At 35.9% G+C, this 27953-nt stretch overlaps 1 protein-coding gene across 1 annotated transcript in view; it reads right to left on the reverse strand.

Moving 5' to 3' along the window:
- CALCR (calcitonin receptor) overlaps positions 1 to 27953 on the reverse strand; it is a 150116-nt gene that overhangs the window by 60586 nt on the left and 61577 nt on the right. Inside the window, exon 3 of the mRNA XM_003809722.4 lies at positions 1746 to 1822. Within this exon, the coding sequence (XP_003809770.1) occupies positions 1746 to 1796 (51 nt within the window). The 5' untranslated portion in view covers positions 1797 to 1822. The remainder of the gene's footprint in view (positions 1 to 1745; positions 1823 to 27953) is intronic.

Genomic DNA, 27953 nt, shown 5'->3' on the forward strand with positions numbered 1-27953 from the left:
AGAGAGAGAAGCAAATTTCTCTCTGTCACAGCAAAGAGAGCACAAACCCATTTAAGCGCCCTGTTCAGTTATGCTTGCTGGTCAAGAGGTGCCCACAAGCCATAAAATGTTTCTGTCCATGGCTCATGCAAAGATGTGCATTTTTTTCAATATTTAAATTATAGACTACATTAGTAAAAGTTTTGAATAAAAATGACCTACTTTGCTTTTTGAACACACTACAAGTTTTCTAAAGCCTTTGTAATAAAAAAGGTAATTAGATAATCTTCAAACAATTTTGTTAGTATTTAGTTCTTTCTTTAGTTTTTCTTCTGTCATGTTCAATATAATTATTTATGAAACATGATTATTCAAAAATATTCACATATACCAGATCACTTAGGATTTCATTTGAGCTATGAAAAATAACAATATCAATAATATATAGCAATATTTTTACATCCATAGAAGACCACATAAGGCCTGGGTATTTACCGGCAAATTAAAATATTCTATTAGTTTCCATAGTAGTCTTGTTTAGTGTTTTTATTATATTTCCAGTGACATAAAGAAACCTGCATTTCCAAATACTAATTACTTTTAGAAAACTTTACTGTAATTTATCTAAAGAAATATTTAATAGGATAAAATGATAAGACAACCTGACAATAAAATAAGTTATACTCATTATCCAAATAGGTGCAAAAGGGTTGCATTAATAGTCATTCCCATAAACCATTTATTTGATGTACAATATTACAAAATAAAAATTGCCTTACAAATTAAATTAACATTTATGAAATACTAGCAATATTTTTTTTCTTGAATAATATAAAGACAAACAGTTTAGACAGACTTGTAGGCGTACAACTACACATTAATAAACAATGGAAATCCTCGAACCCTATGCAAGCTTTGTGTGGGTCAGTATGACAGTATGAGATATTGAGTGATCTTTGCTGCCAGCTGTAATTTATTAGCAAATGTTACTCTGATGTGATAGAAAGGATAAGAAGCAAGGCAGCTCCACATTGATTTACGTAAAATTTACTCATCTCCCTTTCATGTGCTATTGAAGCTGATGTGATGGTAGGTTAACAATGTTGACACAAATAATAGGCATTGATAGTGTTCTCTAAGATGATTATATTTCCAATTACTTGCTAAATCTTTTAGGAATAAAACAATATAGAATTACACAAACTGAACATAATTTAAAAGATTGGAGAAAAAGTTATAGAATAACAGTGGTATATAAAGACTTGAAGTTTCTGTAGTCAGTTTTTGATGAAAAGTACATTTGAAATCAATAGCCAGACTGAAAGAGTTCAGAAGTTTTAAAAGAATTGAACAGCCCAGATGTTTTAAAAGGATTGAACAGCCCAGAAACTATCATTCAAATCATAGTTTTGAACTAAGATTCAAAACATAGTTTTTTCAACATGAAAACATTTTACCTGAGAATATTATTTACCATCTATGTTAATTTCTAAGATAATATGGAGATGTCTAAAATTAATGCTAAAGTTTTGTAAACAAAACTCAAATTTCTGGGTAGACCATAAACACTAATTTAAATTAGAGACAGTTCAGAGGAGAGATTTGTTAACAAAATATTAAGCAAAATAATGGCTTTGAGGAACTTAGTTTTGGATTCTGGAGACCAATGCCTACCCTTGCAAATACTAATTAAATCACACTCAAAACATTCCTCCTTATTCAGCATTCTTCATTAGCATGGCTTTGAATACTTTTGTTTTACTTACATTTAGAAGAAGAAACAGTGCCAAGCACCGGCTTGTAAATGTGAACCTCATTTTTGGTTTTTGAAGATCTCTTTGTCCTAGAAAAATATAAAAGCAACAAAGACTAAAATTAATATATCTCTAATATTGGCTATGGCATTTCATTTTCATTTTTTCTATTTGACTTAAAGAAGATCAACATCCCAAGACACCCTAAAAAACACACGTAAGAAAAAACAGTATGCTTGTGATGCAAACGCAGTGAAGATTCCATTGCTTTTCCTGTCAACTAGATTGTTGTACCTGAGGCCCTCCTATTAAGAAATTCTGGCACTACCTTTGCATATTAGGACAGAAATAAAGACATTCCAAGAGAGCAAGAGCAACCCATGTCAGCTTCAATTAACATGTGTCATTAATAGAGCTGCTGAAAATTGCAATGAAGACGTCCACCAAGAAGTCACCTCACTGGACATGAACAAATAAAATCTATAATTTGTGAAAGATTAATCATCATGCCCTCTAGGTAGTCTAAGGCCAACTCTAAAAGTAGCCTTATTTAAAGCTTTGAGTAATTTTCTTTCCTATAAATGTTTCCTTAAGCTTCAAGTTGCTAGTAAGAACAAATTTCTTCCATAGCAATGATTGAGCATGTCATTTAACAGCTCACCATTCATACTGAAGAGCATAATCATCCAAACAGGCTGCTTAGTCACAAATATCAAATGGTTTCTCATGGCTCTGCAGATAATTTAACACAAGAAAACAAAGGGTTAAACATTTGAAATATACATATATTTCTTTTCATCAGTGGGAGTTGTGTGAAACCTACATTCCAACTAGGGTGAGTGGTTATGATTGTATCTTAACTGGTAAGTTCCTGTTGCACTATATCTACTGTATTACCTATAGAATTTACCTATCCTTTATCCAGGAGAACTTCCCCAACATAGCAAGACTGGCCAACATGCAAATTCAGGAAATACAGAGAACACCACTAAGATATTTCATGAGAAGATCAACCCCAAGATACATAATCATCAGATTCTCCAAGGTTGAAATGAATGAAAAAATATTAAGGGCAGCCAGAGAGAAAGGCAAAGTAACCTACAAAGCAAAGCCCATCAGACTAACAGAAGACCTCTCAACAGAAATTCTACAAGCTAGAAGAGATTGGAGGCCAATATTCAACACTCTTAAAGAAAAGAATTTTCAACCCAGAATTTAATATTCAGCCAAACTAAGCTTCATAAGCAAAGAAGAAATAAAATCATTTCTGGGCAAGCAAATGCTGAGAGATTTTGTTACCATTTGGTCTGCCTTGCAAGAGCTCCTGAAAGAAGCACTAAATATGGAAAGGAAAAACCAGTACCAGCCACTGCAAAAACACACCAAAATATAAAACCAATGGCACTATGAAGAAACTGCATCAACTGTTGTGCAAAATAACCAGATAGCATCATGATGATGGATCAAATTCACACATAAGAATGCTAACCTTAAATGTAAATGGACTAAATGCCCCAATTAAAAGACACAGACTGGTAAATTGAATAAAAAGTCAGGACCCATTGATGTGCTATATTCAGGAGATCCATTTCATGTGCAAAGACACACATAGGTTCAAAACAAAGGGATGGAGGAAAATTTGCCAAGCAAATGGAAAGCAAAAAAAAAAAAAAAAAAAAGCATGGGTTGCAATCCTAGTCTCTGACAAAACAGACTTTAAACCAACAAGATAAAAAAAAAAAAAGACAAAGAAGGCCTTGCATAATGGTAAAGGGAACAGTTCAACAAGAGCTAACTACTCTAAATATATATGCACCATATACAGGAGCACCCAGATTCATAAAATAAGTTCTTAGAGACTTACAAAGATACTCAGACTCCCACACAATAATAGTGGGAGACTTTAACATTCTACTACCAATATTAGAGAGATCAATGAGACAGAAAATTAGCAAGGATATTCAGGGCTTGAACTCAGCTCTGTATCAAGTGGACCTAATAGACATCTACAGAACTCTCCAACCCAAATCAACAGAATATACATTCTTCTCAGTGCCACATGGAACTTATTCTAAAATCGACCACATAATTGGAAGTAAAACATTCCTCAGCAAAAGCAAAAGAACTAAAATCATAACAAACAGTCTCTCAGACCACAATGCAATCAAATTAGAACTCAGGACTAAAAAACACATTCAAAACCACACAATTACATGGAAACTGAACAACCTGCTCCCAAGTGACTCCTGGGTAAATAATGAAATTCAGGCAGAAATCAAGAAGTTCTTGGAAACCAATGAGAACAAAGAGACAATGTACCAGAATCTCTGGGACACAGTTAAAGCAGTGTTAAGAGGGAAATTTATAGCACTAAATGCACACATCACAAAGCTGCAAAGATCTCAAATCGACACCCTAACATCACAATTAAAAGAGCTAGAGAGGCAAAAGCAAACTAATCCAAAAGCTAGCATAAAACAAGAAATAACTAAGAGCAGAGCAGAATTGAAGGACATAGAAACCCAAAAAACCCTCCAAAAAAATCAATAAAACCAGGAGCTGGTTTTTTAAAAAAATTTAAAAAATAGATAAGCCACTAGCTAGACTAATAAAGAAGAAAAGAGAGAAGCACCAAATAGACACAATAAAATATGAAAAGGGGGGTATCATCACTGACCCCACAGAAATACAAATTACCATCAGAGAATACTGTAAACACCTCTACACAAATAAACTAGAAAATCTAGAAGAAATTGATAAATTCCTGGTAACCTCCCAAGACTAAACCAGGAAGAAGTTGGAGCCCTGAATAGACCAATAGCAAGTTCTGAAATTGAGGCAGTAATTAATGGCCTACCAACCAAAAAATGTCCAGGACCAAATGAATCCACAGCTGAATTCTACCAGAGTTACAAAGAGGAGCTGGTACCATTTCTTCTGAAACTATTCTGAAGAATTGAAAAGGAGGGACTCCTCCCTAATTCATTTTATGAAGCCAGCATCATCCTGATACCAAATCTGGGCAGAGACACAACAAAAGAAGAACACTTCAGGCCAATATCCCTGATGAGCATTGATGCAAAAATCCTCAATAAAATACTGGCAAACTGAATCCAGCAGGACATCAAAAAACGTATCCACCATGATCAAGTCGGCTTCATCCTGAGATGCAAGTCTGGTTCAACATACGCAAATCAATAAATGTAATCCGTCACATAAACAGAACCCAAGACAAAAACTACATGATTATCTCAATAGATGCAGAAAAGGCCTTTGATAAAAGGCAACATCCCTTTATGTTAAAAACTTCAATAGACTAGGTATTGATGGAACATATCTCAAAATAAGAGCTATTTATGACAAATCCACAGCCAATATCACATTGAATGGGGATAATTGAAAGCATTCCCTTTGAAAACCAGCATAGACAAGAATACCCTCTCTCACTGCTCCTATTCAACATGGTATTGGAAATTCTGGCCAGGGCAATAATCAGGCAAGAGAAATAAATGAAGCGTATTCAAATAGGAATAGAGGAAGTCAAATTGTCTGTGTTTGCAGACAACATGGTTTTATATTTAGAATACCCCATCATCTCAGCCCCAAAACTCCTTAAGCTGAGAAGTAACTTCAGCAAAGTCGCAGGATACAAAATCAATGTGCAAAAATTACAAGCATTCCTTTAATCCAACAATAGACAAGCAGAGAGCCAAATCACAAATGAACTCCAATTCACAATCATTACAAAGAGAATAAAATACCCAGGAATACAGCTAAAGAGGGATGTGAAGGACCTCTTCAAGGAGAACTACAAATCACTGCTCAAGGAAATAAGAGATTACACAAACAAATGGAAGAACATTCCATCCTCATGGATAGGAAGAATCGATATCATGAAAATGGCCATACTGCTCAAAGTAATTTATAGATTCAGTGCTATTCCCATCAAACTACCATTGACATTTTTCAGAGAATTAGAAAAAACTACTTTAAATTTCGTATGGGATCAAAAAAGAACCTGTATAGCCAAGACAGTCCTAAGCAAAAAGAACAAAGCTGGAAGCATCACACTACCTGACTTCAAACTATGCTATAAGGCTACAGTAACCAAAACAGCATGGCACTGGTACCAAAACAGACATATAGACCAATGGAACAGAACAGAGACCTCAGAAATAACACCACACATCTACAACTATCTGATCTTCAACAAACCTGACAAATACAAGCAATGGGGAAAGGATTTCCTATTCAATAAATGGTGCTGGGAAAACTAGCTAGCCATATGCAGAAAACTAAAAATGGACCTCTTCCTTACACCTTATACAAAAATTAACTCAAGATGGATTAAATTCTTAAATAAAAACCACAAACCATAAAAACTCTAGAAGAAAACCTAGGCAATACCATTCAGGACATAGACATGGGCAAAGACTTCATGACAAAAATGCCAAAAGCAATTGCAACGAAAGCCAAAATTGACAAATGGGATCTAACTAAACTAAAGAACTTCTGCGCAGCAAAAGAAACTATCATCAGAGTGAACCAGCAATCTACAGAATGGGAGAAAATTTTTGCAATCTACCTGACAAAGGTCTAATATCCAAAATTTACAAGGAATTTAAACAAATTTACAAGAAGAAAGCAAACAACCCCACCAAAAAGTGGGCAAAGGATATGGACACTTCTCAAAAGAAGACATTTACACAGCCAACAAACATATGAAATAAAGCTCAACATCACTGATCATTACAGAAATGTAAATCAAAACCATAGTGAGATACCATGTCACACCGGTCAGAATGGTGATTATTAAAAAGTCAAGAAACCATAGATGCTGGTGAGGCTGTGGAGAATGAGGAATGCTTTTATACTGTTGGTGGGAATGTAAATTAGTTCAATCATTGTAGAAGATAGTATGGCAATTCCTCAAGGATCTAGAACAAGAAATACCATTTGACCCAGCAATCTCATTACTGGGTATATACCCAAAGGAATGCAAATCATTCAACTATAAAGATACATGCACACGTATGTTTACTGCAGCACTATTTACAATAACAATGTCATGGAACCAACCCAAATGCCCATCAATGATAGATCGTATAAAGAAAATGTGGTACATATACACAATGGAATACTATGCAGCCATAAAAAGGAATGAGCTCATATCCCTGCAAAGGATGAAGCTGAAAGCCATCATCCTCAGCAAACTAACACAGGAACAGAAAACCAAACACCACATGTTCTCACTCATAAGTGGGAGTTGAACAATGAGAACACATGAACACAGAGAGGGTAACAACACACACCAAAGCCTGTTGGTGGGAGGGGTGCAAAGGGAGGAAACTTAGAGGACAGGTCAATAGGCGTAAAAATTTTATTTTTTAAAAAGAAAAAAAATAAAATATGCACTCACATATTTTAAAAAACAAAAATAGTAAAAAAAAAGTATTTACAGATTTTTCCAGATATAAATTACTGTCTACAATGTATGCCTATTATACTTGTCCCCAAAAGGGTAAATTCTATTCAGTTTACCTATTGGCATAACAGGAAATTGAGAATGTAAATTATAATTTTGAAACATCATTTTATATGTTGATCATTATTCATTGTTTCTGATTTATTTCAAGTCCACTCAGTAAATTAGAAGCGTACACGCACACACGTATTAAGTGCTGAGGCACTACACGAAATGTAAATATGAGCTGGATGAGATATGATTCCAGTATAAGAAGTTGAGCATCTGAGTGGGGAAGGGTATAAATGATATAAGATGTGGCAAAATAACTCAAATGCAGACTGGGTAAAAGGTTCAATGAAATTGCAAAAATATAGGGCCTTATAAGATGGTTATATAATTTTTGATTGGGGGATCAGGGAGGGAATTATATTTTGAGATAAAATTTGAAAACCTGAATAGGGTTTTGAAAAGCAAAGACCTCCTAGTCAGAGAAAGCACATAAAAACAACATATGGATCTAGGAAAACTTAGGATAACTAAAGAATAATGAATATAACAGTTTAATTTAGCTGGAGCATAAAGCCTCTTAGGAAGTGGAAATTGGGCTGAAAAAGTAGGTTTTGAGTGCTTAGGAAATTCATTACCCAAACTACCCATTTGGCATTCTGTGTATTTCTATGTATTTTCATCTACATAAATACACATCCTAACAACCTTACCTAATGCTAAACCCTTTCAGATAAGAATTATTTTTTAGATAGCTATATATCTCTGGCACATCACAAAATTGCATACACGTTTATTATTATTGATAATGATGGTGGCTTGTGATCTAATGAGTTAAATAAAACATGGAATTCTGATTTTTTACAACTGTATCCTTACCACACCACCACATTGGCAAATCTAAATGTATTATTTTCTCTGTCCATTTTCTTGCATTTCTCATATCAGTGACTTCCACAATTATCCATGAATTGTATGAATGAGAAAGTCGGGATCATTCCTGATTCCACTCACTTCTTCATTCCAAGCTTCTAGTCTCTAGGACTCTCTGGTTCCATCTGCATTTTGGGATCTTTTCAAACATGTCCATCCTATCTACTACCTTAGTGCAGGTCACCATCTTTCTCTTCAGTTCCCTGGCAACAGCCTCTAGACCAGTTTCCCTACTTCAAGTTGTAATCCCTCCAACTCGTGTTCTATATTAAAATGAGTGCAATTTTACTCTTCTTTAGCAATTCCCTACAAACTTTAAGTAAGTGCAAAGAACCATTGGCTAGGAATACAATACAGGACCCCCTTAAAGTAACAAGCACCAGTGTGATCATGAAGAGAAATAGAGAAAAATTAAAATTGTCTCTTAGATTTGTGGCTTGCTAAAAGGACAGATAAGAAATTCAGGAGAGGAAAGTAGGTGGAGGAGGCAAACTTTTAATTTGTGTCTTTCTTGTTGATTGGGAATATACTACCTCCATATATTGGGTGAGACTTATTTCCTGGTGTGAAAGTTGGAGTTTTTGAGATGTATACACACTTGTGAAACTGACACAGTTTTCTTTGTCAACATCTTGCATTTTACAAAGTACAAAGAAGTCATAGACATACATTAAATTCCTAAAGGTGACTGCTCATGATTGTCCTGTAATGTAGCCTCTGAGAGAAGAAGGATATGTAGAACACCACGGGTGGTGCCAGAATTAAAAGCCAAATCTCCTCTTGACATGATCCTACTCATTAATTCCAAATGTGAGCACTAATATGGCGAGAAACCAGCTTCTTTATGAAGGTGAATATGTGGTGATTGGATGGTTAATTGATAGTACATGGTACCATCCATGTCATGTATTTGATATTTTGCAATGTAGAAGTTGCTGTTTGACTCAACAGTGTTATTAAAATGAGGAGCATTGGAGGCAATGGGAGACTTGTCACTTTAAGGTGAATGGGCTGCACAGTCATCTTGCTGTAGAAAAGGGGACCCCCATGGTCTTAAAGCCCCACACATGACATTTACACATGTATCACAAACAGCTTATGAGAACAAAAATAGTATGAAAACAGATCTGAGAGTGAATATTCGGAAACAACAGAGGGGATTTAGATAAGAAACAATTTCTTTTGTTTTGCCTATTAATTGAAGAGGTCTTAATTTTAAAGACTTGCATTATTTGGAACCATAACAAATGCCTCATGCCCAAACTATAGTAGATCTCTGCTCACCAACCCTGCCTCTAGTCAGAAAAGTTGCACTGCAGTTGTCCTGGGTTAAACAATGCCTTGTAGATATATGATTTTTTGAAAAAAAGCACTTTATGGTGACTCCTGAGGAGGGGAGAAGAAAACATATACAGGTAGAGCTGTGAAGAAAGGAGGTGCTTTATCAGTTTCAGAGAGAAAAGCAGGCAAGGAAGAGTAGAATCAGGCTGAAGAATGAGATAATTTCTCTTTCCTGAGATTATTAGAAGGAAGAAAAGAATGGGAGAGAGAGTTAATGAGAGTGATAACTGTGGAAAATCCGGGATGAACTGACAGAGGCCAATGGCTTAGTTGAAGAGATGATTAAAAGACAGAATGAAAGGATGGATAGATTGGGGGTGGAATCTAGAGACTGATTAGTGTAGGATTTAAAACAGGCAAGATTCAAGGTGATATTGTTATGTTCACAGTTCAGTGACCTTCAGGAGAATAGCTGACCTGAGCCTTAGAGAGTGAAACCTGGACCCAGGTAGAAAGGACAGTATCACCAAACAGCAGTTAGTGGGTATGAAATGCACCTTGAGAACTTTCAAATTGGAATGGAAATAGGCGATACAGAAGACCTGCAACCAGAAAATCATCTGGTACACCAGGAAGATCACTCAAAGAAAATCAAAACAAAGTTTAACTTTGACATAAGATTATTTGTTTACTTGCTTCTTGATGAATTACCATCTCCATAGCAAGGATTTTGTTCACTCTTGCAACCCAAGAACCTAGAGAAGAGCCTGGAACATAGTAAATGCTAGTAAATGTTGGTTGCTTGGTTTAAGGGATAATTTAGGGACAGAACCTAAGGAATGTCAATCTATAATTTAGTAAGACAGGAAGCATTGTTCTTTACTTAAAGTGCCCTACTCGCGGAGCCAAAAAATTCTAATTTCTGCTTCTCCCTTTATTATTATTATTTTTGAACAAAGAGCTTCACTTTTATACCAGCTTCTTATCTATAGAATGACTACTTAGTCATGCCCTCCTTGAATAGGAGAAGTATACAAGACCTGTCTCAGTAATCTGGCTCCTTAGGGTAATGATTTCCAACATATCTTTTAACCACTTTTTTCAAACAAAAACCTGGACAGGAGCCCCATCCTGCCAGAGTCAATGCGGACCCTAAACCAGATCAATGTGGAGCCTAAAAATCTGATTGTTGTGACTGATTTAGAACATGCAAATGAAGAAACCATTGTAAGAGGTTCAGTTACTGGTGGGACAACCGAATCTATACTGGTTTGTATCCACAAATGGGCACTTGCCACTAATCTTCTCTCCAGAAAATTGCATCCTGGGGTGGCAAAAGTGGGTGGATCAGTGGGAATCATTTATTCTGTGAATAAATAAAATGAAAATCAGTAAATCAATGATAATGATTGAACAGAATGTCTTCATGTAAGGGGAACAAATTTACTTGAAAAGCAAAGTTAAATATCTTTATTTTTTGTGGAAAGAGTACAAAATGTCAATGTCTGAAAATAATGTGTCTATTCTTATAGATCGGCATTTCCAAAAGCATGTTCCATAGAAGAGCAGCAATCCCATGAGAAGCAGCATAAAATAAAGTTTCCATGGCCAAATAAGTTTAGGAAATTAAGTCTTTCCTATTCTCTCAGAGATTTACTATAGACATTAGCACTTTAAAGACTCTAATTTTTCTGTACGAAAAAGACCCCTTTGATGTTAACTCTTCATTTCCCAAACCTGATTGACCATGAAACACTTTTATGGTGTGATAACAATTAATAACCCATCTATAGAATATCCTTTGGAAAATGCTCTTTTAGCTCAATGGCAATTTCTAAACCACTCTAGTTGATTAAGCCTGCAAGTCATGAGAACGAGCTGCCCTTTCACTTATAATTTTCTCTCTTTCCCCTTCATGAAGCAAAAGTGGAATTTCTGAGGCCTTCAACATTCTCTAGCCTTGGTACAAAGCCCAGTACTATAATGGGCATCTCACAGGCGATTATTCCTTCGGAGTAGTATTTGTCAAGAACCTTTCCACCAATATCTTGGCTATGAGAACAAGGAGTAGGATGAGGAATGTGGGCAAAGAGTAGTGAAAAGGAACATGGCTTGTCTCAAAACAGCTATGAGCTGTTGTCACCCAAGGCCTAGAATCTTTTCAAATATAAAATTTGGCATTTCTTTCTAGACAATTCTATTTAATATGTTTCTGTAGATGCAGTCTAAGTGAATAAGCAAATGAATTTTGTGAAACCACAGGATAGGCTGGTTTGTTGCCACAGCAAAGCCTTCTGTTTGGATAACTCCTTGATTATATAACCTATTTGAAAATCATTCTTCATTATTACAGGAACTAACTTGCCAAGGCATAATATGGCCATAAACCCAATTTATGTTGCCACATAAAGCAAAACAGAGTGCCTTCCTACTCTCCTCATGAGTTTAAAATGTCTATCTAAATCCAGGCTCCAAGTCTAGCTGGTAGAAAGACTTGGCACTTTCTGCATTGGAGAGCTGTTCTGGGTAAACAGCGTGACACACAATGTAAGAGAAATAATTCAGATGATAGGGGAAACAGAATAAAAATGATGTCATATTGAAAGAAATAAGACTTTTTCTTTTATTCATGTCAATGACCTGACTCAGCTATGTATTTTTACATCATCGTGCTAACTTAGCTCTTATTGAGCACATTGAGCTCTTATAAACTTAACCACTTTGTAGCTTGCATTATGTGTATACATCATCTAATTAGCATTTAATAGTTACTGTGTTTTCAGTACCATGCTAGATTCTTACATACATGTTCTTTGATTTAGTTCTTAAGACAAAATGTTGTAGATTCTCCTTTTACACTTAGTTTGTGGATGAGCAACTCAAAGCTCAAGGAGATTAGGAGATTAGGTTAGTTTCCAGTCATGAAGTTACTGAGTGGACAAATCAGGTGTTCTGACTCCTAGTCCTGTGCCCTCAGAGTGGTCTCTCCAACCACCAAGCTATTTCTGTTTTAATAATATCCCTGACTACAACCAGCCCAGGGCTTTCCATATCATACTTGTTCAATACATGTTTTTTGAGGGTATAAATGAGGAGAAGATCTAACAGCATGTCCTTCATATCTTTTCAGTTTCCATGGAGAACCCAGTCTCAAATCACTCTTGATCTCTATTATATCTATTTATCAACTCATATGTTATTTTCACTGTTATTTTTAAGCACATAGATGATGTTTTTATTATCACTGCCTAGAAGTTCAAAGACCAAAAGCCCACAGTCCAGAAATCCCTGGTAGGAATAATCCAGCATGGATATATATTTCCAGCTATTAATGGGAAATGGCTAGAAAGCACATTTCTACTCCAAGATGCTAGCCTAACCCTGGTGGAAATGGTGTAAACTACTTGACAAATTTTGAAAAGTTACTGGACACGTTTTTGTCAGAATTTCTACTCTAAGACCCATCTCCTTAAGTGACTTTAATTATACTTGCTAATGGGAAACAAAACAATGATATAAGATTTAAAATGAAGCAATGATGTATACTAGTTTGGTGGAAGTTTTCAAAAATAAGTAGACTTTACTTCGAATTTGAGTACCACATCCTGTGTAACAGAGTGGTTAAATACAAGACTCAACACAAAGCCTTGCACATAGTAAGTGCTCAATAAGCATTCAATGAATGAACAGATACATGACATCTAAGTAGTTGGTCAGGCAACATTAATAAACAAGGAGATCTTAGAGAAATGGTTCAGAATTGCGTGCAGTTCAGAATTGTGCCATTACTCAAATGGCTATTATTAATGGATAATTGGATGTGATCTGTCTAATTAAAACTAATTTAAGAAAAAGGCATTGTAACCTCACGTATACTTTATAGTATCGGAACTCCAATAACAGCCATGATAAAGGGGAGATAGAAACTGTTTGATTCAAATCAATTTAATTAAAAATACATCATGCATTTATTAGATGTGTTTCAATGCTTTCTTAAGATAAAGCTGAACTTCGATATGTGAGAGATTGGGAGAAAAATAATCCAATCTAAAGGATAAGCATGAAGATACTGGAATCACTAAGCATACTGAAGAAATCTTAAGTGGGCTAATTCCAAAATCTGTGTTCTTAGTCACTACATATAGACTGTCATATATGAAGAATAAAGTAAACTCAGTTTTGGACAAATGGAAATTGAATTATCAGAAGGGTCTTCTATTTTGAGAAACTGATTGTAATTAGCATGTTCAAGGTTTCTTTGTTAACTTTTCAACTTCTGTTAAGATCAACTATGGCAAATATTAGAAGAAAAGTCAGTATGGCATAATGGAAAAAAAAATAGTGGGCAAAGGAATAAGAGATCCATATTGTAATCCCAGAAGAACTTCAAACTCACCACATGACTCTTAAGCATGTTACTATATCTTTCTGGGCATGCATTTCATTACTTATAAAATTAGACAACTGGACTATAATTAAAGGTCTTTTTCACTCCAAGATAGGCTCTAATGTAACCATCACTAACATACAAAACATGTATTTGGCAGACAGAGACAAGATAGCAATGTATAGATAAATATTGACTCTACTTGACATTGTAATAGAAAATAAACTAAAACAGAATTTCCACATTGATTTTACAAAATATGATCTCTGTGAACACTCATTAATAACAAAAAGAGGAATGAGCAGTCCACTGGAACAAAGTTTGTGAAATGTGAAATACCATGGGCTTTTCTCTGGAAATTCGCAAGTATGTTAGGATATTAAAAGCTCTGCAAAATTCTGCAACCATGGATCCTCTAAATAAATTCATTTAAATTAGCTGTTATTTCTAATTACATTTACCAATATTAACGTGCAATGAACATTCAAGGAATGGATGGCCACGTCTGGGTAATAATTGACTTCCATTGATTTCCTGAATGAAAAGTATGTTGGTCTCTTGATTAGCAGAAAAAGCTGCAGTAAAAGGTAAATGTTGCAGACTTATCAGCATTTCTTTATTATTTTGGAAAAGAAATTGCAGGACTTTGCCATGCTTGTTTGGCTAAGTGAAACTCTGGTAAATATATGATTGGTTAAATATGTTGGTGCTTGGTTTTGAAAGTCCACTTTCACAAATACTGATGAATTACCCTTCTATTATATCTTACACAGGAGACTTACTGAGTGGAACTAAATTGGTTGCCATAAGTTATAAACTCTTTTAAGCCAAGTTTTAAAATATTTATGTAGAAGTCAATGACACATACATATGAAACCATTCTATAAATACCAACAGGAATTTAAAATGGTAGGATTAAGATATAGTCCTTATACAAAATATCATCTTGTCCTTATACACACACTGTTGAAAAAATCCTCTTTCAGAATAAAGTACACCTGATTTTATTAAATGATGAAACTGGAAGGGATCTTAGAATGCAAATATCCCCAACTTCTCACTCTATAGATGAGCAAAAGAAAACCTACTGAATGATTTATTTTAAATCTGTTTGAAAGTTAGTGGAAGAGCTCTAATTAAAACTCTATCATAGGGTCCAACCTAGTTCATGTTCTAAATTACTAATCTGTCTCGCATTAAAGATTTTTCCTAGTTGGCTTCAATATTCTGCAGTGAAGTTCTAAAGCTTGGTCTAGTAAGGGTAGAAATAACCATAACGATAGTTCATCCTCTTGCCCAGTTTAATTTCTCTTAGTCACCTTTAACATTCTGTTTGGTTCTGATATCAAGACTATTTTAAGAAAGAATGCGCTTAGACTTGAATAAAATGAGGTTAAAGAAAAGGACATCTGGGGTGTTGTTCAACGTATTTAACAATTGTTGCCACTGCAACATCCACCAATTAGAACAATTGCTGGCTGTTAGCCACAGGCCCTGTTGTACCAATACTTACTAGCAATAAACCAGTCTGGGGTTCTTAATTTTCTGCCTCTCCCCCATAAACTTGCTATGCATTGTACATACATTTATCTTTGTATGTTTGTGTTTGCAGAAATGGAGGTGGGGTAGAATGAAGCAGAGCACTTATTGTGTTTATAAATTCACTCATCAAATATTTACTGAATCCAAATGCAGGACTTGCTCTTACGGAGTCTTTCTGTATTGCAGAGAAAGCTTGAATGGGAGCTATCCTCATGCACCCCCTTAATACACATATCTCCCAATCCTCTCACCACTTATGGGATTTCATACAAAGATATTTCATCTAGAACCTTATAAAAGACAAGCTTGCTCCTGCATTTCCAATTTCAGTGCATATATTTACTAATAAAGAAAAGCACCATCAAATGTAATTTAATCATTACAAACTTTCCTTTTCTTCCTATTAAATTATTTAAGAATCCATTTTCCTGAAATTTGAGTGCCCTTGGAAATTATCCTTTCTTCACAGCTGTGTAAGTAGTTCAAAAGGTTCTGTAAAATTGTCTAGATTCCCTTGAAAAACAGAGCAATTAAGTGAGATTAATGATATAAGGGATGGCCAACCAAGTTGGATCTCTAAATGTCAGCAACGATATACAAATAGTTCTCATCATAGCAGTTGTTTCCCACCATGACCCTAAGAGCTAAGAATCAGTGGTCTGATCTGACGAACTTTATCTAAAATGATGATGTTAAAGTCAATTTCAATGTGCAATTTAATTTTTCAGGTGAACTGAACATCCTGCTTTATTCAAGAAAGCTTAGTCCTTGTGAGAAACTTGCATATGACTCACCTTGCCAGTTCACGTTTAAAAAATTGGCACATTATAATTTTACAAATTTATGAGGTACAATGATGAAATCACCAGTTCACTTTTTAAAAATTAAGTATATAAAAAATTACAGCACATAAAACAGGGTTTAATCAACCCCACAAACTTAATCAGGAATACCAAAGAATTAATCTTAACTAATGTGATTTTGTTTGGGGATGCAGATGGGATAATAACTGAGAAGTTCAGTTATTTCGGAACGTGTCTAGAGGCATCTACATGACTTAGATCCGTAGGTAATCCGATTCATATTTTTCTGATAGCTGACTCATATTTCTAAGACATCTTGTATCTCCTCACCTCTCTCTGGTGGTGGTACGCATTCAGTGATAGGAGCTAAAGGACGCAGTGCAGAACTAAACCAGAATTTATGCAAAGTCAATGAGCTGAATTGAAATAACTGAGTTGACTAAATTAATCTGAGCAGGATCTGTCGCTTTTCCTAAAGGAACCCTGACTAGCAATAGCTTCTCCAACTGCCAGTTGACTCTAACTTAAGTTCACTGCTTCTCTGCTGTTGCTAATGTGCAGGTTCTGGGTCCTGAACTAATTGCTGCCAGGTGGGTGACAGGAAACAGAGCTCCAATCTTGTTCTCTGTTCTGAGAGAAAATTCTGATATTCTTTGGAAAGATATAGATAAAACCTAATGTTTATCAAGAAACTCTGTCTGTTATCCTTCTTGGCTGATACACAAGAATATATGGTAGTCTTTGGTCAAATTAAAACATTAAAATGGACTCCTTTTTTGAAGAGGGGTTGGGAGTAGGGGATAACTAGTGGGAAAGGAAGGAAGGAACTAAAATGAACTGAATGCATATAGGAGCCAGGCAATTTATACACATTACATTATCCTCCTGTGAAATGCAAATAGGCATTTAAATCTCCACTTTATATATAAGGAAATAAAGGTTCACAGAAGTTAAGTAACTTGATTAAGATCTCACAGTCAATAAGCGGCAGAGACAGAACTTGAAAACAGTTCTTACTTCAAAATCTATTTTCTTTCCACATTTCACACTGATTCTAGAAACATACGTATTTAAATAAACATGCCCATTGAAAATAATGAAGTTTGAAAATAAGTTGTCAATGATTTTTTTCTTTAATTGATCTACTCTTAAAGATTATATAACTATCTTCTGGCTAAGTTTCGCTGTATTAACACTATAAGTTTGTAAGCTGTAAACAACTCTATATGCCAAAATTCTTAAAACATCCAGACCCTTTGACTAAGGTTTTTTTCCTCTTGATATTATAAATTGGTCCAGATTTGATTGTAGAAATGTCCATCATAACTTTGTCTAATGCAGTGGAATTTGAAAGTAATCTAAATGTCCAAAATAATGAATTTGTTAATCTTTGGCACACCTATACTAATGGAATACTCTGCAGCCATTAAAAATTGTGTACTAGAATATTTAATTATCTAGATAGATGTTTTTGGTATGTTATTACTTTAAAAAGGGACTACAAACTGAATGTATGACATAATCTGATTTTTGTAAATATATATTTATATATGAATAGAAAAAGGCTTGAAGAATATAATATTATGCAGCAGGCACTATGAGTATACATGTATTACCTCCTTTAATCTTTTCAATAGCCTTCGCATGTAGATACTATTATTGTTACTGTAATTTTGCAGCCATGAAAACTGAGTCTTAGAGAGGCTAGGTAAAATACTAGATTTGCTATGTAAAAAATAACCTCCAAATCTCAGTTTTTTAAAAGAAATGATTTTTTCTTTTCCTCAAGTTACATGATAACTATGGGGCAGCTGAAGCACCCTCTGTGGATCTGCTCCACATGATTTTCTCTCTGTGACCAGGGCTGATGGAGCAACAGTCTGGAATATGCTGTTCTCAGGGCAGAGGATGGTCCTGCTAGGGGAGCAACGCTTTGCTCAGATGAGGTAAGACATAACTACTCACACCCTATTGCCCTAAGCAAGTTACAACATTAAGGCCAAAGTTAACATATCATGAATACATATGCTTCTTCTGAGGAAGGAGAAAGCAAATAATTAGAAACACACACACACACACACACACACACAACACAGAGGAAAATTGCACACGTTTCCACAGCAAGGTGACAAAGATGGTACTAGAACCTCTCCAGATGGTGGGATTGAAAGTGATTGATTTGATTTGATTTGATTTTGCTTGCCTGCATTTTCTAATTTTTGCAACATTGATGGGAATTGCTTTTGAAAAAAAAGAAAAGAGGAAATGAACTATCTTGTTCTTGTTCTGTGTTTTGTGCACTGTTGCTGATAGGAATGTTCCCTATGGTGTAGCTTTGGAGTACAGAATAAGAAAATAGTAGGGGAAAGAGGGAGGTTATACTTGTCTCACCTTAATTGCTTGGGTCTGCTTTCAATCTGTCTTCAGATAACTGGAAATATACTTTTTAAAAAGTTTGACAATAATCCCCAATAAGGAACAACCCTCAAATTAAAAGAAGGCTCTTAAACCAATGGGAATGCCATTTCACTGAGAACTATTCTCTATAATGAAGGCTTCATTCATGATATCAACAGCAAGTTGCAATAAAAAAATGAATTAACACTAATTAGCAATACACTGAAGACAGAATGTCTGATGGGCTTTCTAATTACATCTCTTAAGAGTGCCCTGGTGGTGATTAGGTGTTAAAAAATGTATTTCACAAATGTAATTACAAAATTATAAAGGGAAATTAATCTCAGTGGCCAATGAAGAATAGTCATAATAGACCCATAAATACAGCTTCCAACAATATACAAACAAAGACAGAAAGCATTCAGTGATATTATAGAAAATTGCCCACATTTCCCATTTTAATTCTTATTGTTGTTTGGCTTCTTTGGAAATTCCCCCCAACAGGGAAAAAAACCAACAAATTCTATCTTACATTTCACACTTGCCTTCCCTAAAAACACTATCATTGTAATATTGTTTAAGTATAGCTAAAAATAGTTATTTCTGTGCTGGAAATAAGGAAACCCCTGACTGCAAAGTAATAGACCATGAGATAGTTTCAATATCTAACTTCAGCAATATTTGGTGCTCAGTGAATTCCGGTAGAAATTCTTTAACCATGTATTATTTCCTCTGCTCAACAGCGTCTTTTTCTTTCTCCCACCGTATGTAAAACCTGTGATCTGCCATCTTGGGCAGACATTCAAATAGTACTCATAAATATGTCTACCATGATCCATAAGTTTTTAAGACCTAAGAGAGATACGTGTTCAAAATGTTCAATATCCTCAACTACTATTCCTTTTCTTTCCTTTTTCCCCCTAAGCAAAACTGTATTTTTTTTTAATTTAGTACAACAAAGAATTTAAGTTTCCTGAAATAAAATAACTTCATGCCATAAGAATGAGGTAAAATCTGTCCAGTTAATCTTTTCTGGTATTCTCTTAGGAAGACTGAGTTAGTGTTATCTATTCACTTTGGTAATAATTGTGACTGACATCTCCAAGTTCCTTCTAAAGCAGACGCACCCATACAAGACTTATGCAAGAATCTTAGGGGTGCAGCAATATTTCCATGTGGTATCTCACCTCCTCTCTGAAGATGCTGCTGCAAAAAGAGCTTTTATAGTATAAGCAGTGGGGCCCCTATGGAAATTTATGTCTGCCACTCCTGATATAGTCCCACCACCTGTACTATTTAATAAAAAGAAGTGTCAAGGAAGGTACCGGTTCTGAGTAATTTCAAGGACACCTGAAAAAGGCCTGCAATTCAAGCATATTTTCAATGATGTCTACATAAGACTAGATATAGCTAAGTGAAAAAAAAAAGCCTATAAAAACTCAGTCGTCACAATGTTCTTTGCAGAACTCCCCCCCAAAAATAGTTTGAGTTTCCTTTTCAAAGAATCAGTTGGCACATCCAGTTGCATCTGTTTTTGTCAAAGCAGGAAGAGTTTGATACATTGGTTGTGAAAATAGTTGTACTTTAACTTGGGACATGTGGAAGGATATGAATTAGTGTGATAGATTCGGGAAAGTTTAGTCACGAAAGATGTTTGAGTCAGACAATCAGACATTAGAGATTATCTAATATGAAACCCTCATTTGAAAATGAAGAAACCAAGACTCAGGGAGGAGAAAGAACTTGTCCAAATTTACAAAGTGTATACACAGCAATGGGAATCAGGTATGTGCTGGATGGTCTTCTGTGAACATTTCACTATGTCTTTCTCTCCCGTCTTCTCAACCCTGTCTCCTTCCTTCAGGGAACTTTGCTAAACTTCTTATCTCCACTATAATACGTTAGAAAGACTAAATCAAGAGAGAAGTAGATAAGCCATGTCTACAAAATAGGATATAAAGAGAACCTCTCTCGTGCAAAATAGGAGGCAAAATCACGCGCACACACTTCTTTTTACCATCCCATTCTAGCTAGAAGTTTATACAGGTTAAAAGGCCACCTGGGACTAGGTATGTTCAAAATGGCGGCTCCACCTTCCCTTCTCTTTGCCAGCCCCGTGTACAGGAAGGAGCAGGTAACAAGGTGCCAGCTAGGCAAAGACTCTATTTGCATAATAAGATTAGGGGCCCCACATATTATGTAAACATCACACCTGGTCCAACCAATCTTTGGGCCCTATGTAAATCAGATATTGCTTTGTCAAGCCTGTCTCTAAAATCCGGTGTACTCCACCTCAGGCCAAATGTCCCACTCAGGTGTCCCTCTCTCTCAAAAGACAGAAAGCTGTTCTTTCTCTTTCTTTTGCCTATGAAACTATCACTCCTAAACTCACTCTCCGCGTGTGTCTGTGTCCTTAGTTTTCTTGGTATGAGATGACGAACCCCAGTTATTTACCCCAGAAAATGATGCCGCTTCACTAGGTTTCTGGCTTTTACAATATGACTGATGCAGATGGGATTGGCTGAGATAGGGCACACTGAAGGAGGATTAGGTTTTTTGGGGAGGTTCATAAGTTTAGGACATTGTTTTTATTAAAGACCAATTTCATGGTTTCTCATCCATATTCTCCTGCAGGTGTGTTTCTCATTTGCACACTTGAGGCCTCATAACCAACTCACAGTGACTTTAAGAGCAGTCACAGAGGTAGTGTTTAAAGCTACTTAGTGTATTTCCTTAACGTCCTTCAAACAAGCAAAAAGCAACAATCTCCTCACTACAGACAAAAATTACTAAATGGCCCTGTAGAAAACAAACAGGATTCTGTTGTTATAACATGCTACCAAATATCCAGATGGCTCAATTGTTTGTTGAACTATTTGGTCAAACAGTTGTTGATTGTGATTTTTTTTTTTTTTTTTTGGCTTCACTTGGTGGTTGTGGGGCATAAGACCAGCAGATTCTCAGCTTCCTAGCTTATTTTCCTATGCATGAACTTTTCCTCTGGGAAGTTGGCTTAATAATCAGGTGATATGGTTTGACTGTGTCCCCACCCAAATCTCATCTTGAATTGTAGTTCCCACAATCCTCACCTGTTATGAGAAGGAGCCAGTGAAAGGTAACTGAATCATGCGGGTGGGTTTTTCTCATGCGATTCTCATAATAGTGAATAAGTCTCATGAGATCTGATGGTTTTATAAAGGGCAGTTACCTTGCACATGCTCTCTTGTCTGCCACCATGTAAGACATGCCTTTGCTCCTGCTTCGCCATGATTGTGAGGCCTCCCCAGCCATGTGGAACTGTGAGTTCATTAAGCATCTTTTTCTTTATAAATTACCCAGTCTCAGGTATGTCTTCATTAGCAGTGTGAGAATGGACTAATACATCAGGAAAGAATAAAGTCCCAAAGGGCCAAATTAGAATTAATTTAGGGTCAGTGAAGAGTAAGCAGCCTTAATGTAACAAGGAGGCCCAGAATACTTCCTTGTTGAACACACACACACACACACACACACACACACACACGAGTAAATAGACTAATAAGGTGAGAAAGTGGTTAAAAAGAAGTGGGGTCAGGAGGACAAGTCAAGTGTTATATGTCAGTTAATGCCTGATGGAGAAAACATTAGTTTAGGAGCAGTACTTCAAAGGGAGAGCCAGCTGTCAGGGCAATGAGCAGTGAGGAGGGTAAGGAGCCAGGACAGAAAAGAATAGTGGTGCTGCCATGAGGGGCCCTCAGTGTAGGGTTTTCGAGACAGCCTAGATGTTGAATCAGGTGCCAAGGAAAGAAAGTGACTAAGAAAAGCAGAAGAAACCAAAGAAACCTTTCCCTCCACCACTGTTTGTGCAGAACTAAAATCAAGCTGATGAAGTCTGCATTAAAAAAAAAAAGAAGGTCAGGCGCAGTGTCTCATGCCTGTAATCCCAACACTTTGGGAGGCCGAGGTGGGTGGATCACGAGGTCAGAAGATCGAGACCATCCTGGCTAACATGGTGAAACCCTGTCTCTACTAAAAATACAAAAAAAAAAAAAAAAAAAATTTAGCCAGGCATGGTGGCGGGCGCCTGTAGTCCCAGCTACTTGGGAGGCTGAGGCAGGAGAATGGCATGAACCCGGGAGGCAGAGCTTGCGGTGAGCCGAGATGGCACCACTACACTCCATCCTGGGTGACAGAGTGAGACTCCATCTCAAAAAAAAGAAAAAAAAAAAGAAAAAATTGTTCACATGGACCAAGATGAAGACAACCTTTCTTTGATTTTCATTTTAAGAATTAATATACCCAATTTCCTGAAACCTAGAATTTCTGATTAACTTACAAGTTCTAGAACCAATTTATGATATTTCATAAGATATGCTCAGAGAATCTTATGAAAACATATGCAGTAAATACAATTCACACATATATTGCCATTTGGCATATAGCCAAAGAAAAATAAGTGTGCACTTATTTCACAAATGTTGACATAAGATAATTCTAATGTATATATTGGATATTTTACCAAACAAAAACAAAAACAAAAGAAAACCCCTCAATGTGCTTAGTCAAGAAAAGGGGAAAATGAATCAAAGCAAAAAGTAGTATATTTTCCAGTTGGGCATACTACACTCTCAAAACTGTGGCTATCAGAGAGCATGTGGACTCACAAAGGAGGGTGGACCTTCTTTTTTAAACAAATTTTTTTTTAATTTTTAACAAAATTCAATCAAACTATTAAATAGAATTACTTTTATATGCAGTTTTATTGAATTTAAGCCTTAATTCTAATTCTGCTTCTATTACCATTGTTGAACTCTCATGTAGCAAATAAGCAGAGTTACAAATTTGAAAAGTAGTTGAATGGTCTAATGGGTAGGGTCATTGAATTATTTTTTAACTAACCCTGTTTGAAATGAAGATTAGTCAAGGCATTACAGGTAGAAGGCTAAGATTTCTGGCAAATCCATGTAGTGATCTGTTTGTTATAATAGCTGTGTGCCAAGAGTGGTGTAAGGCCTTTACTTTCATTACCTAAATTAACTCTCAACAACCCTCAGAGAAAAGCAGGTTTGCAGATGAGGAAGTGGGAGATTTGGAATTTATACTTGGTCTGTAAGATCTTACTGTCCATGTACCTAGTGACCCTAGGTACATGCAGTAATGTACCCCTGTAGTAATGTCTCCCTGATTTCAGAGGAGTAATTTCTGTAGCGCTGTGTTAAAAATTGAGAATTTGGGTTTCTCTTTCCTACTCCCGCACTAAAACTAAATTACCTAGGTATTCTATCTCATCTCATGTGATTTGCTTATAAGATGAAATGGACACTCTTCCATTGAGAGGTGGGGCGTATGTTCCCTCCTCTTGAATTTGAGTAGAGCAAGACACTGTGGTGCCATATTGGCTCAGGTAAAAGCATGGTGCCATATTGGCTCAGGTAAAAGCATGGCAGAGAGGGATCCCGTAAGATTCCCAGGCAAAATTCTTTTCTCCAGATTTCTTTAAATTGCCCCCAACAATATGGGGTTTTAGACAGGAAATGATGAAGTCTTACCTTTCACTACTGAAAATCTAATTTAAGGAGCCACCTTCTCCTAGAGTTGCAGGCAACTCTAAAATTCAAGTATTAGAAATATATTATCTGGAAAGGAAAAGATCCTAATAGGACATTTAAGAACTAATAGGCTTCCTAAGTCAAATGATATAAATAAACAGAAGCCCAAAATCTTTTTGGACCCTTTAGTACACAGGACAAAAACAAAACAAAATGAAAAAACTTTTAAGACAACTCAGCAAAAAAATTCCAATTTAGAATCAATCTAATACTCTAGAGGCCAACTGCTTTCAAAGCAGAAACTAGCTTTATTTTCTTTCTAAATCTTTGGCCAAAGCAACATTTGGAATACTCACATATGTGGAGATTAACTTTCTGCCAAATATAGAAGTTTCCAGTTTATTTACTCAATAAAATCATTCACTCAAGCTAATCTTATTTATTCCAGGAATAATGTTGCATTTGTAGACTGTGTCCCTGACTACGAACTTAGAATCAAATAAATTATATATATGACAATACTATATTATGAAAATCTAAATACAGAACTGAAAAATTCCTATGGTAAAATTAGAAATATTTAAGTTGAATCCCAAAAAGTGGATATTTATAGGATTAATACATAAAATACCATTTACTTACATCATTTGTTTGACCTAAAACTTCCCTCCAATCAAGTTAGTTGGGCATTACATTTATAATGCTTTTAATACTTTTTTAATTTAGAAGGGATTTTTCAGAGATGATTTGGAGTGATCTATATCTTTATAAAGAATAAACGACTCTTACTAAAGACTTTTGAGATTTTTTTTCTTTGTATAAATTTCTTTGTCACGAGCAAGGACATTTATTTATTATTTCATTGATCAAAGCAGAGCTCAGAGTAGAGTGGTGGGTACTCGATAATTATTTACACTGATTATATAAAACTATGACTTCTCCTAAAAGCTGTTATTAAAAATCAGAGTAGGCTGGCATTTCTCTACTCCATGTTTTTCTGGTTCAGAGTAACATCAGGAGCTACTTAGGACCCGTCCAATGTCCATGGGGGAAAGGTCCCTCGTTAATATTGACACTGAGTTCATCTTTCACTGGAGGTCAGAAAGTCTCCAAGTCTCTCTGTGACAGCCTGGTGAAGACTCCTGTCTGATCTGGTGGGCCAGGGAGGCACCCATCAGTGAGTAGCAAAGCTTTCCCAAAGGAGTTTTAGTTACTTGAGAACATTTAAAACTACAAATAGCACTGCAGCTTGCACATGTATATCCCCCAAATTCTTCACTTCTAAGCCTGGACAAAAAGAGATGAGGGGTCTCTAAAGAGGGTGGGGTAAGGTGGCTCAAGCTTATAATCCCAGTGCTTTGGGAGGCTAAATTGGGAGAATTGCTTGAGGCCAGGAGTTGGAGACCAGCCTGGGCAACATAAAGAGACACTGTCTCTACAAAATAAAAGTTTTTTAAAATTAGCTAGGTGTAGTGGCACATGTCTGTAGTCCCAGCTACCGGAGAGGCCAAGGCGGGAGGATTGCTTGAGTCCAGGAGTTCAAAGCTGCAGTGAGCTATGATAGCACCACTGCCACTCCATCCAGCCTGGACAACAGAGCGAGACCTTGTCTCTACAAAAACAAACAAACAAACAAACAAACAAAAATTATTTAGGAGAGTGATGAGATTCTATTTGAAGAATGGGTTGGGGAAGAGCAAGCCCGGAAGCAAAGCTAGTTAGGGAATGGAGCCTGGGGGATTAGGGAAGACTTCATAGAGAAGGTGACCTTGAATTGAGAGCAGAAAGAAAAGTGTAAAAACATGCTTAGTGAAAAAAAACCTCTCTCTCTTTCTCTCTCTCTCTCTATATATATATATTCACATATGCATATATATGCTATATCTATATAGCATAGGGACACAAACACATGTAATTAAGAAAATAAATCATAAACACAGTAACTAAAAATTCTAGAATAACAAGTTAAGTTACTTCTGAGCGGGAAGGAGTGAATGGTGGATGAGATTGGAGAAGAATTCACACGTACTGCTAAAGATCTTCTTAAACTAGTACATGGGTGTTCATTATACAATTATTTTTATGTCATATATATTTCATAACTACTCAAAATTTAATCTAAATTCCTTAAAAACAATTAAGTAATATATAATTTAGTAAATTGTTATGTGGGAGAGTTTAAGACAAATCTCCCATTGTTGAGAGATCTAACTCTAGGCTTACATGGAGTTTTATAATAATCACTTTATCAACAATTTATTGAACATATTGGTATATGCTCAGAGGTGAGAATCATCCACAATAAAAAAATTACTAGATATGTGAAAAGTGGGAAAATGTAATTCCTTTTGAATAGGAAAAAAAATAGCAGATTCTTAGACAATACAGTTGTTGGACTTTTCAGACCAATACTTTAAAACAGTTATTAAACATACACTAAATAGTTACAGAAAATGATGAACACAGTGGATGAAACTGTAGTGAATGATGGCCATTGTGGATGAAGTAGTAGGGAATTTCAGGAGACATTTTAAAAATTTAATAAAGAAGCAAATGGAAATTCTAGCAATAAAAAAGTCCTATATCTGAAATAAAAATGCAATGGATGGGCTTAGCAGCAGATTGGACCCAGCAAAAGAAAGAATCTTCTTTTCTGGGTAGGCATGCGCTATTGGCATACAAGTAAATGTAGAGAGGTGGAGGTTACTATCAGATCCCACAGTTAAATCCAGCCATAAATCTGCCCAGTTTTAATTTCCTCCAGTTGGAATACTTCTTTCACTTAGAACCAGCCAAGCTTAATGCTCTTCCTTAGGAGCCAACTAAGCCCCAGCTAAAATGCAGTTCCCATTAACTATGGCCTCTTCAGTGGTGGCTGAAAGGTAGGCAGAATAATGTTCAATCTTCTTACTACATGTCTGGCAGAGTATGCTTTGTGACTATTACAGAAAGGACCTCAAAACGTTTGGAGACCTGGAGTGACCAGGCATCATGCTATTTACTTTACATAACAGCCCTGTATGGTACGTTGCATCTTCATTTTATTGAGGAAGCAACTCAAGTGCATCCCAGAGAGATTAAGATACTTGCCCATGGTCTTTCATTTAGCAAGAGGTGGAATCTAAATTCAAACCCAAGTCTTTCTGACTGTACAGCTCATGTTTTCATTCTCCCAGTGCCTCAGGCTGGTTTCTTCTTTTAGAAAAGGCTTTCTTTTCTTTTATGGCATCACAATTTGTAATAAAAGTAATTCAGGGCCTTAAAAAATGCACATAAGATGAGACTTTTGTAAAGTTTACGTGGAATCAGCAACCATTTGAAGAGTATAAACACAGGGACATCTTCTTGCTTAATTAAATCCAGCTGAGTATCCTAAAATATTTAAGATAATTATATTTTTTGATGAAATGAATTATTATGGCTTGTACAGACAATCTGAAAAGGCTAATTAAAAGGCAATTTCTCTTGCAGAGTGGAAGATGCTCTTCAGCAGTTCTTGAAGAGCTCCATGCAATTTGGCTGCATCTGCCCCTTACACATGCAGGGGTATCATATAATTCCAAGGAAAATTTTATGGTTCTAAATAGCACTCATAAAATTTTTTCCTTGATAAACAGCAATACTGACATAACTTATGATAACTGTTTTCCTTCCAACAAATGATTATCGTATTTAGGAGCTGGCATCTAATTAGTAAGACAGTAAAGCCTGTTATATAACAAAACAGAATATTTAAGGTAAACCAGAGACCCCATGAAGGCTAGGAATAACTATTAACATTCTCCTAATACATGTCCATTGCCCAAATACAGACACAGAGCTGCTGCCTCCACACTGTTCTGCACTCTAGAAAGCCTGGAAACGCCACTTCCTTGT

Source organism: Pan paniscus, chromosome 6 (genome assembly GCF_029289425.2).
Source record: "Pan paniscus chromosome 6, NHGRI_mPanPan1-v2.0_pri, whole genome shotgun sequence".
NCBI classification, from domain to species: Eukaryota; Metazoa; Chordata; class Mammalia; order Primates; family Hominidae; genus Pan; species Pan paniscus.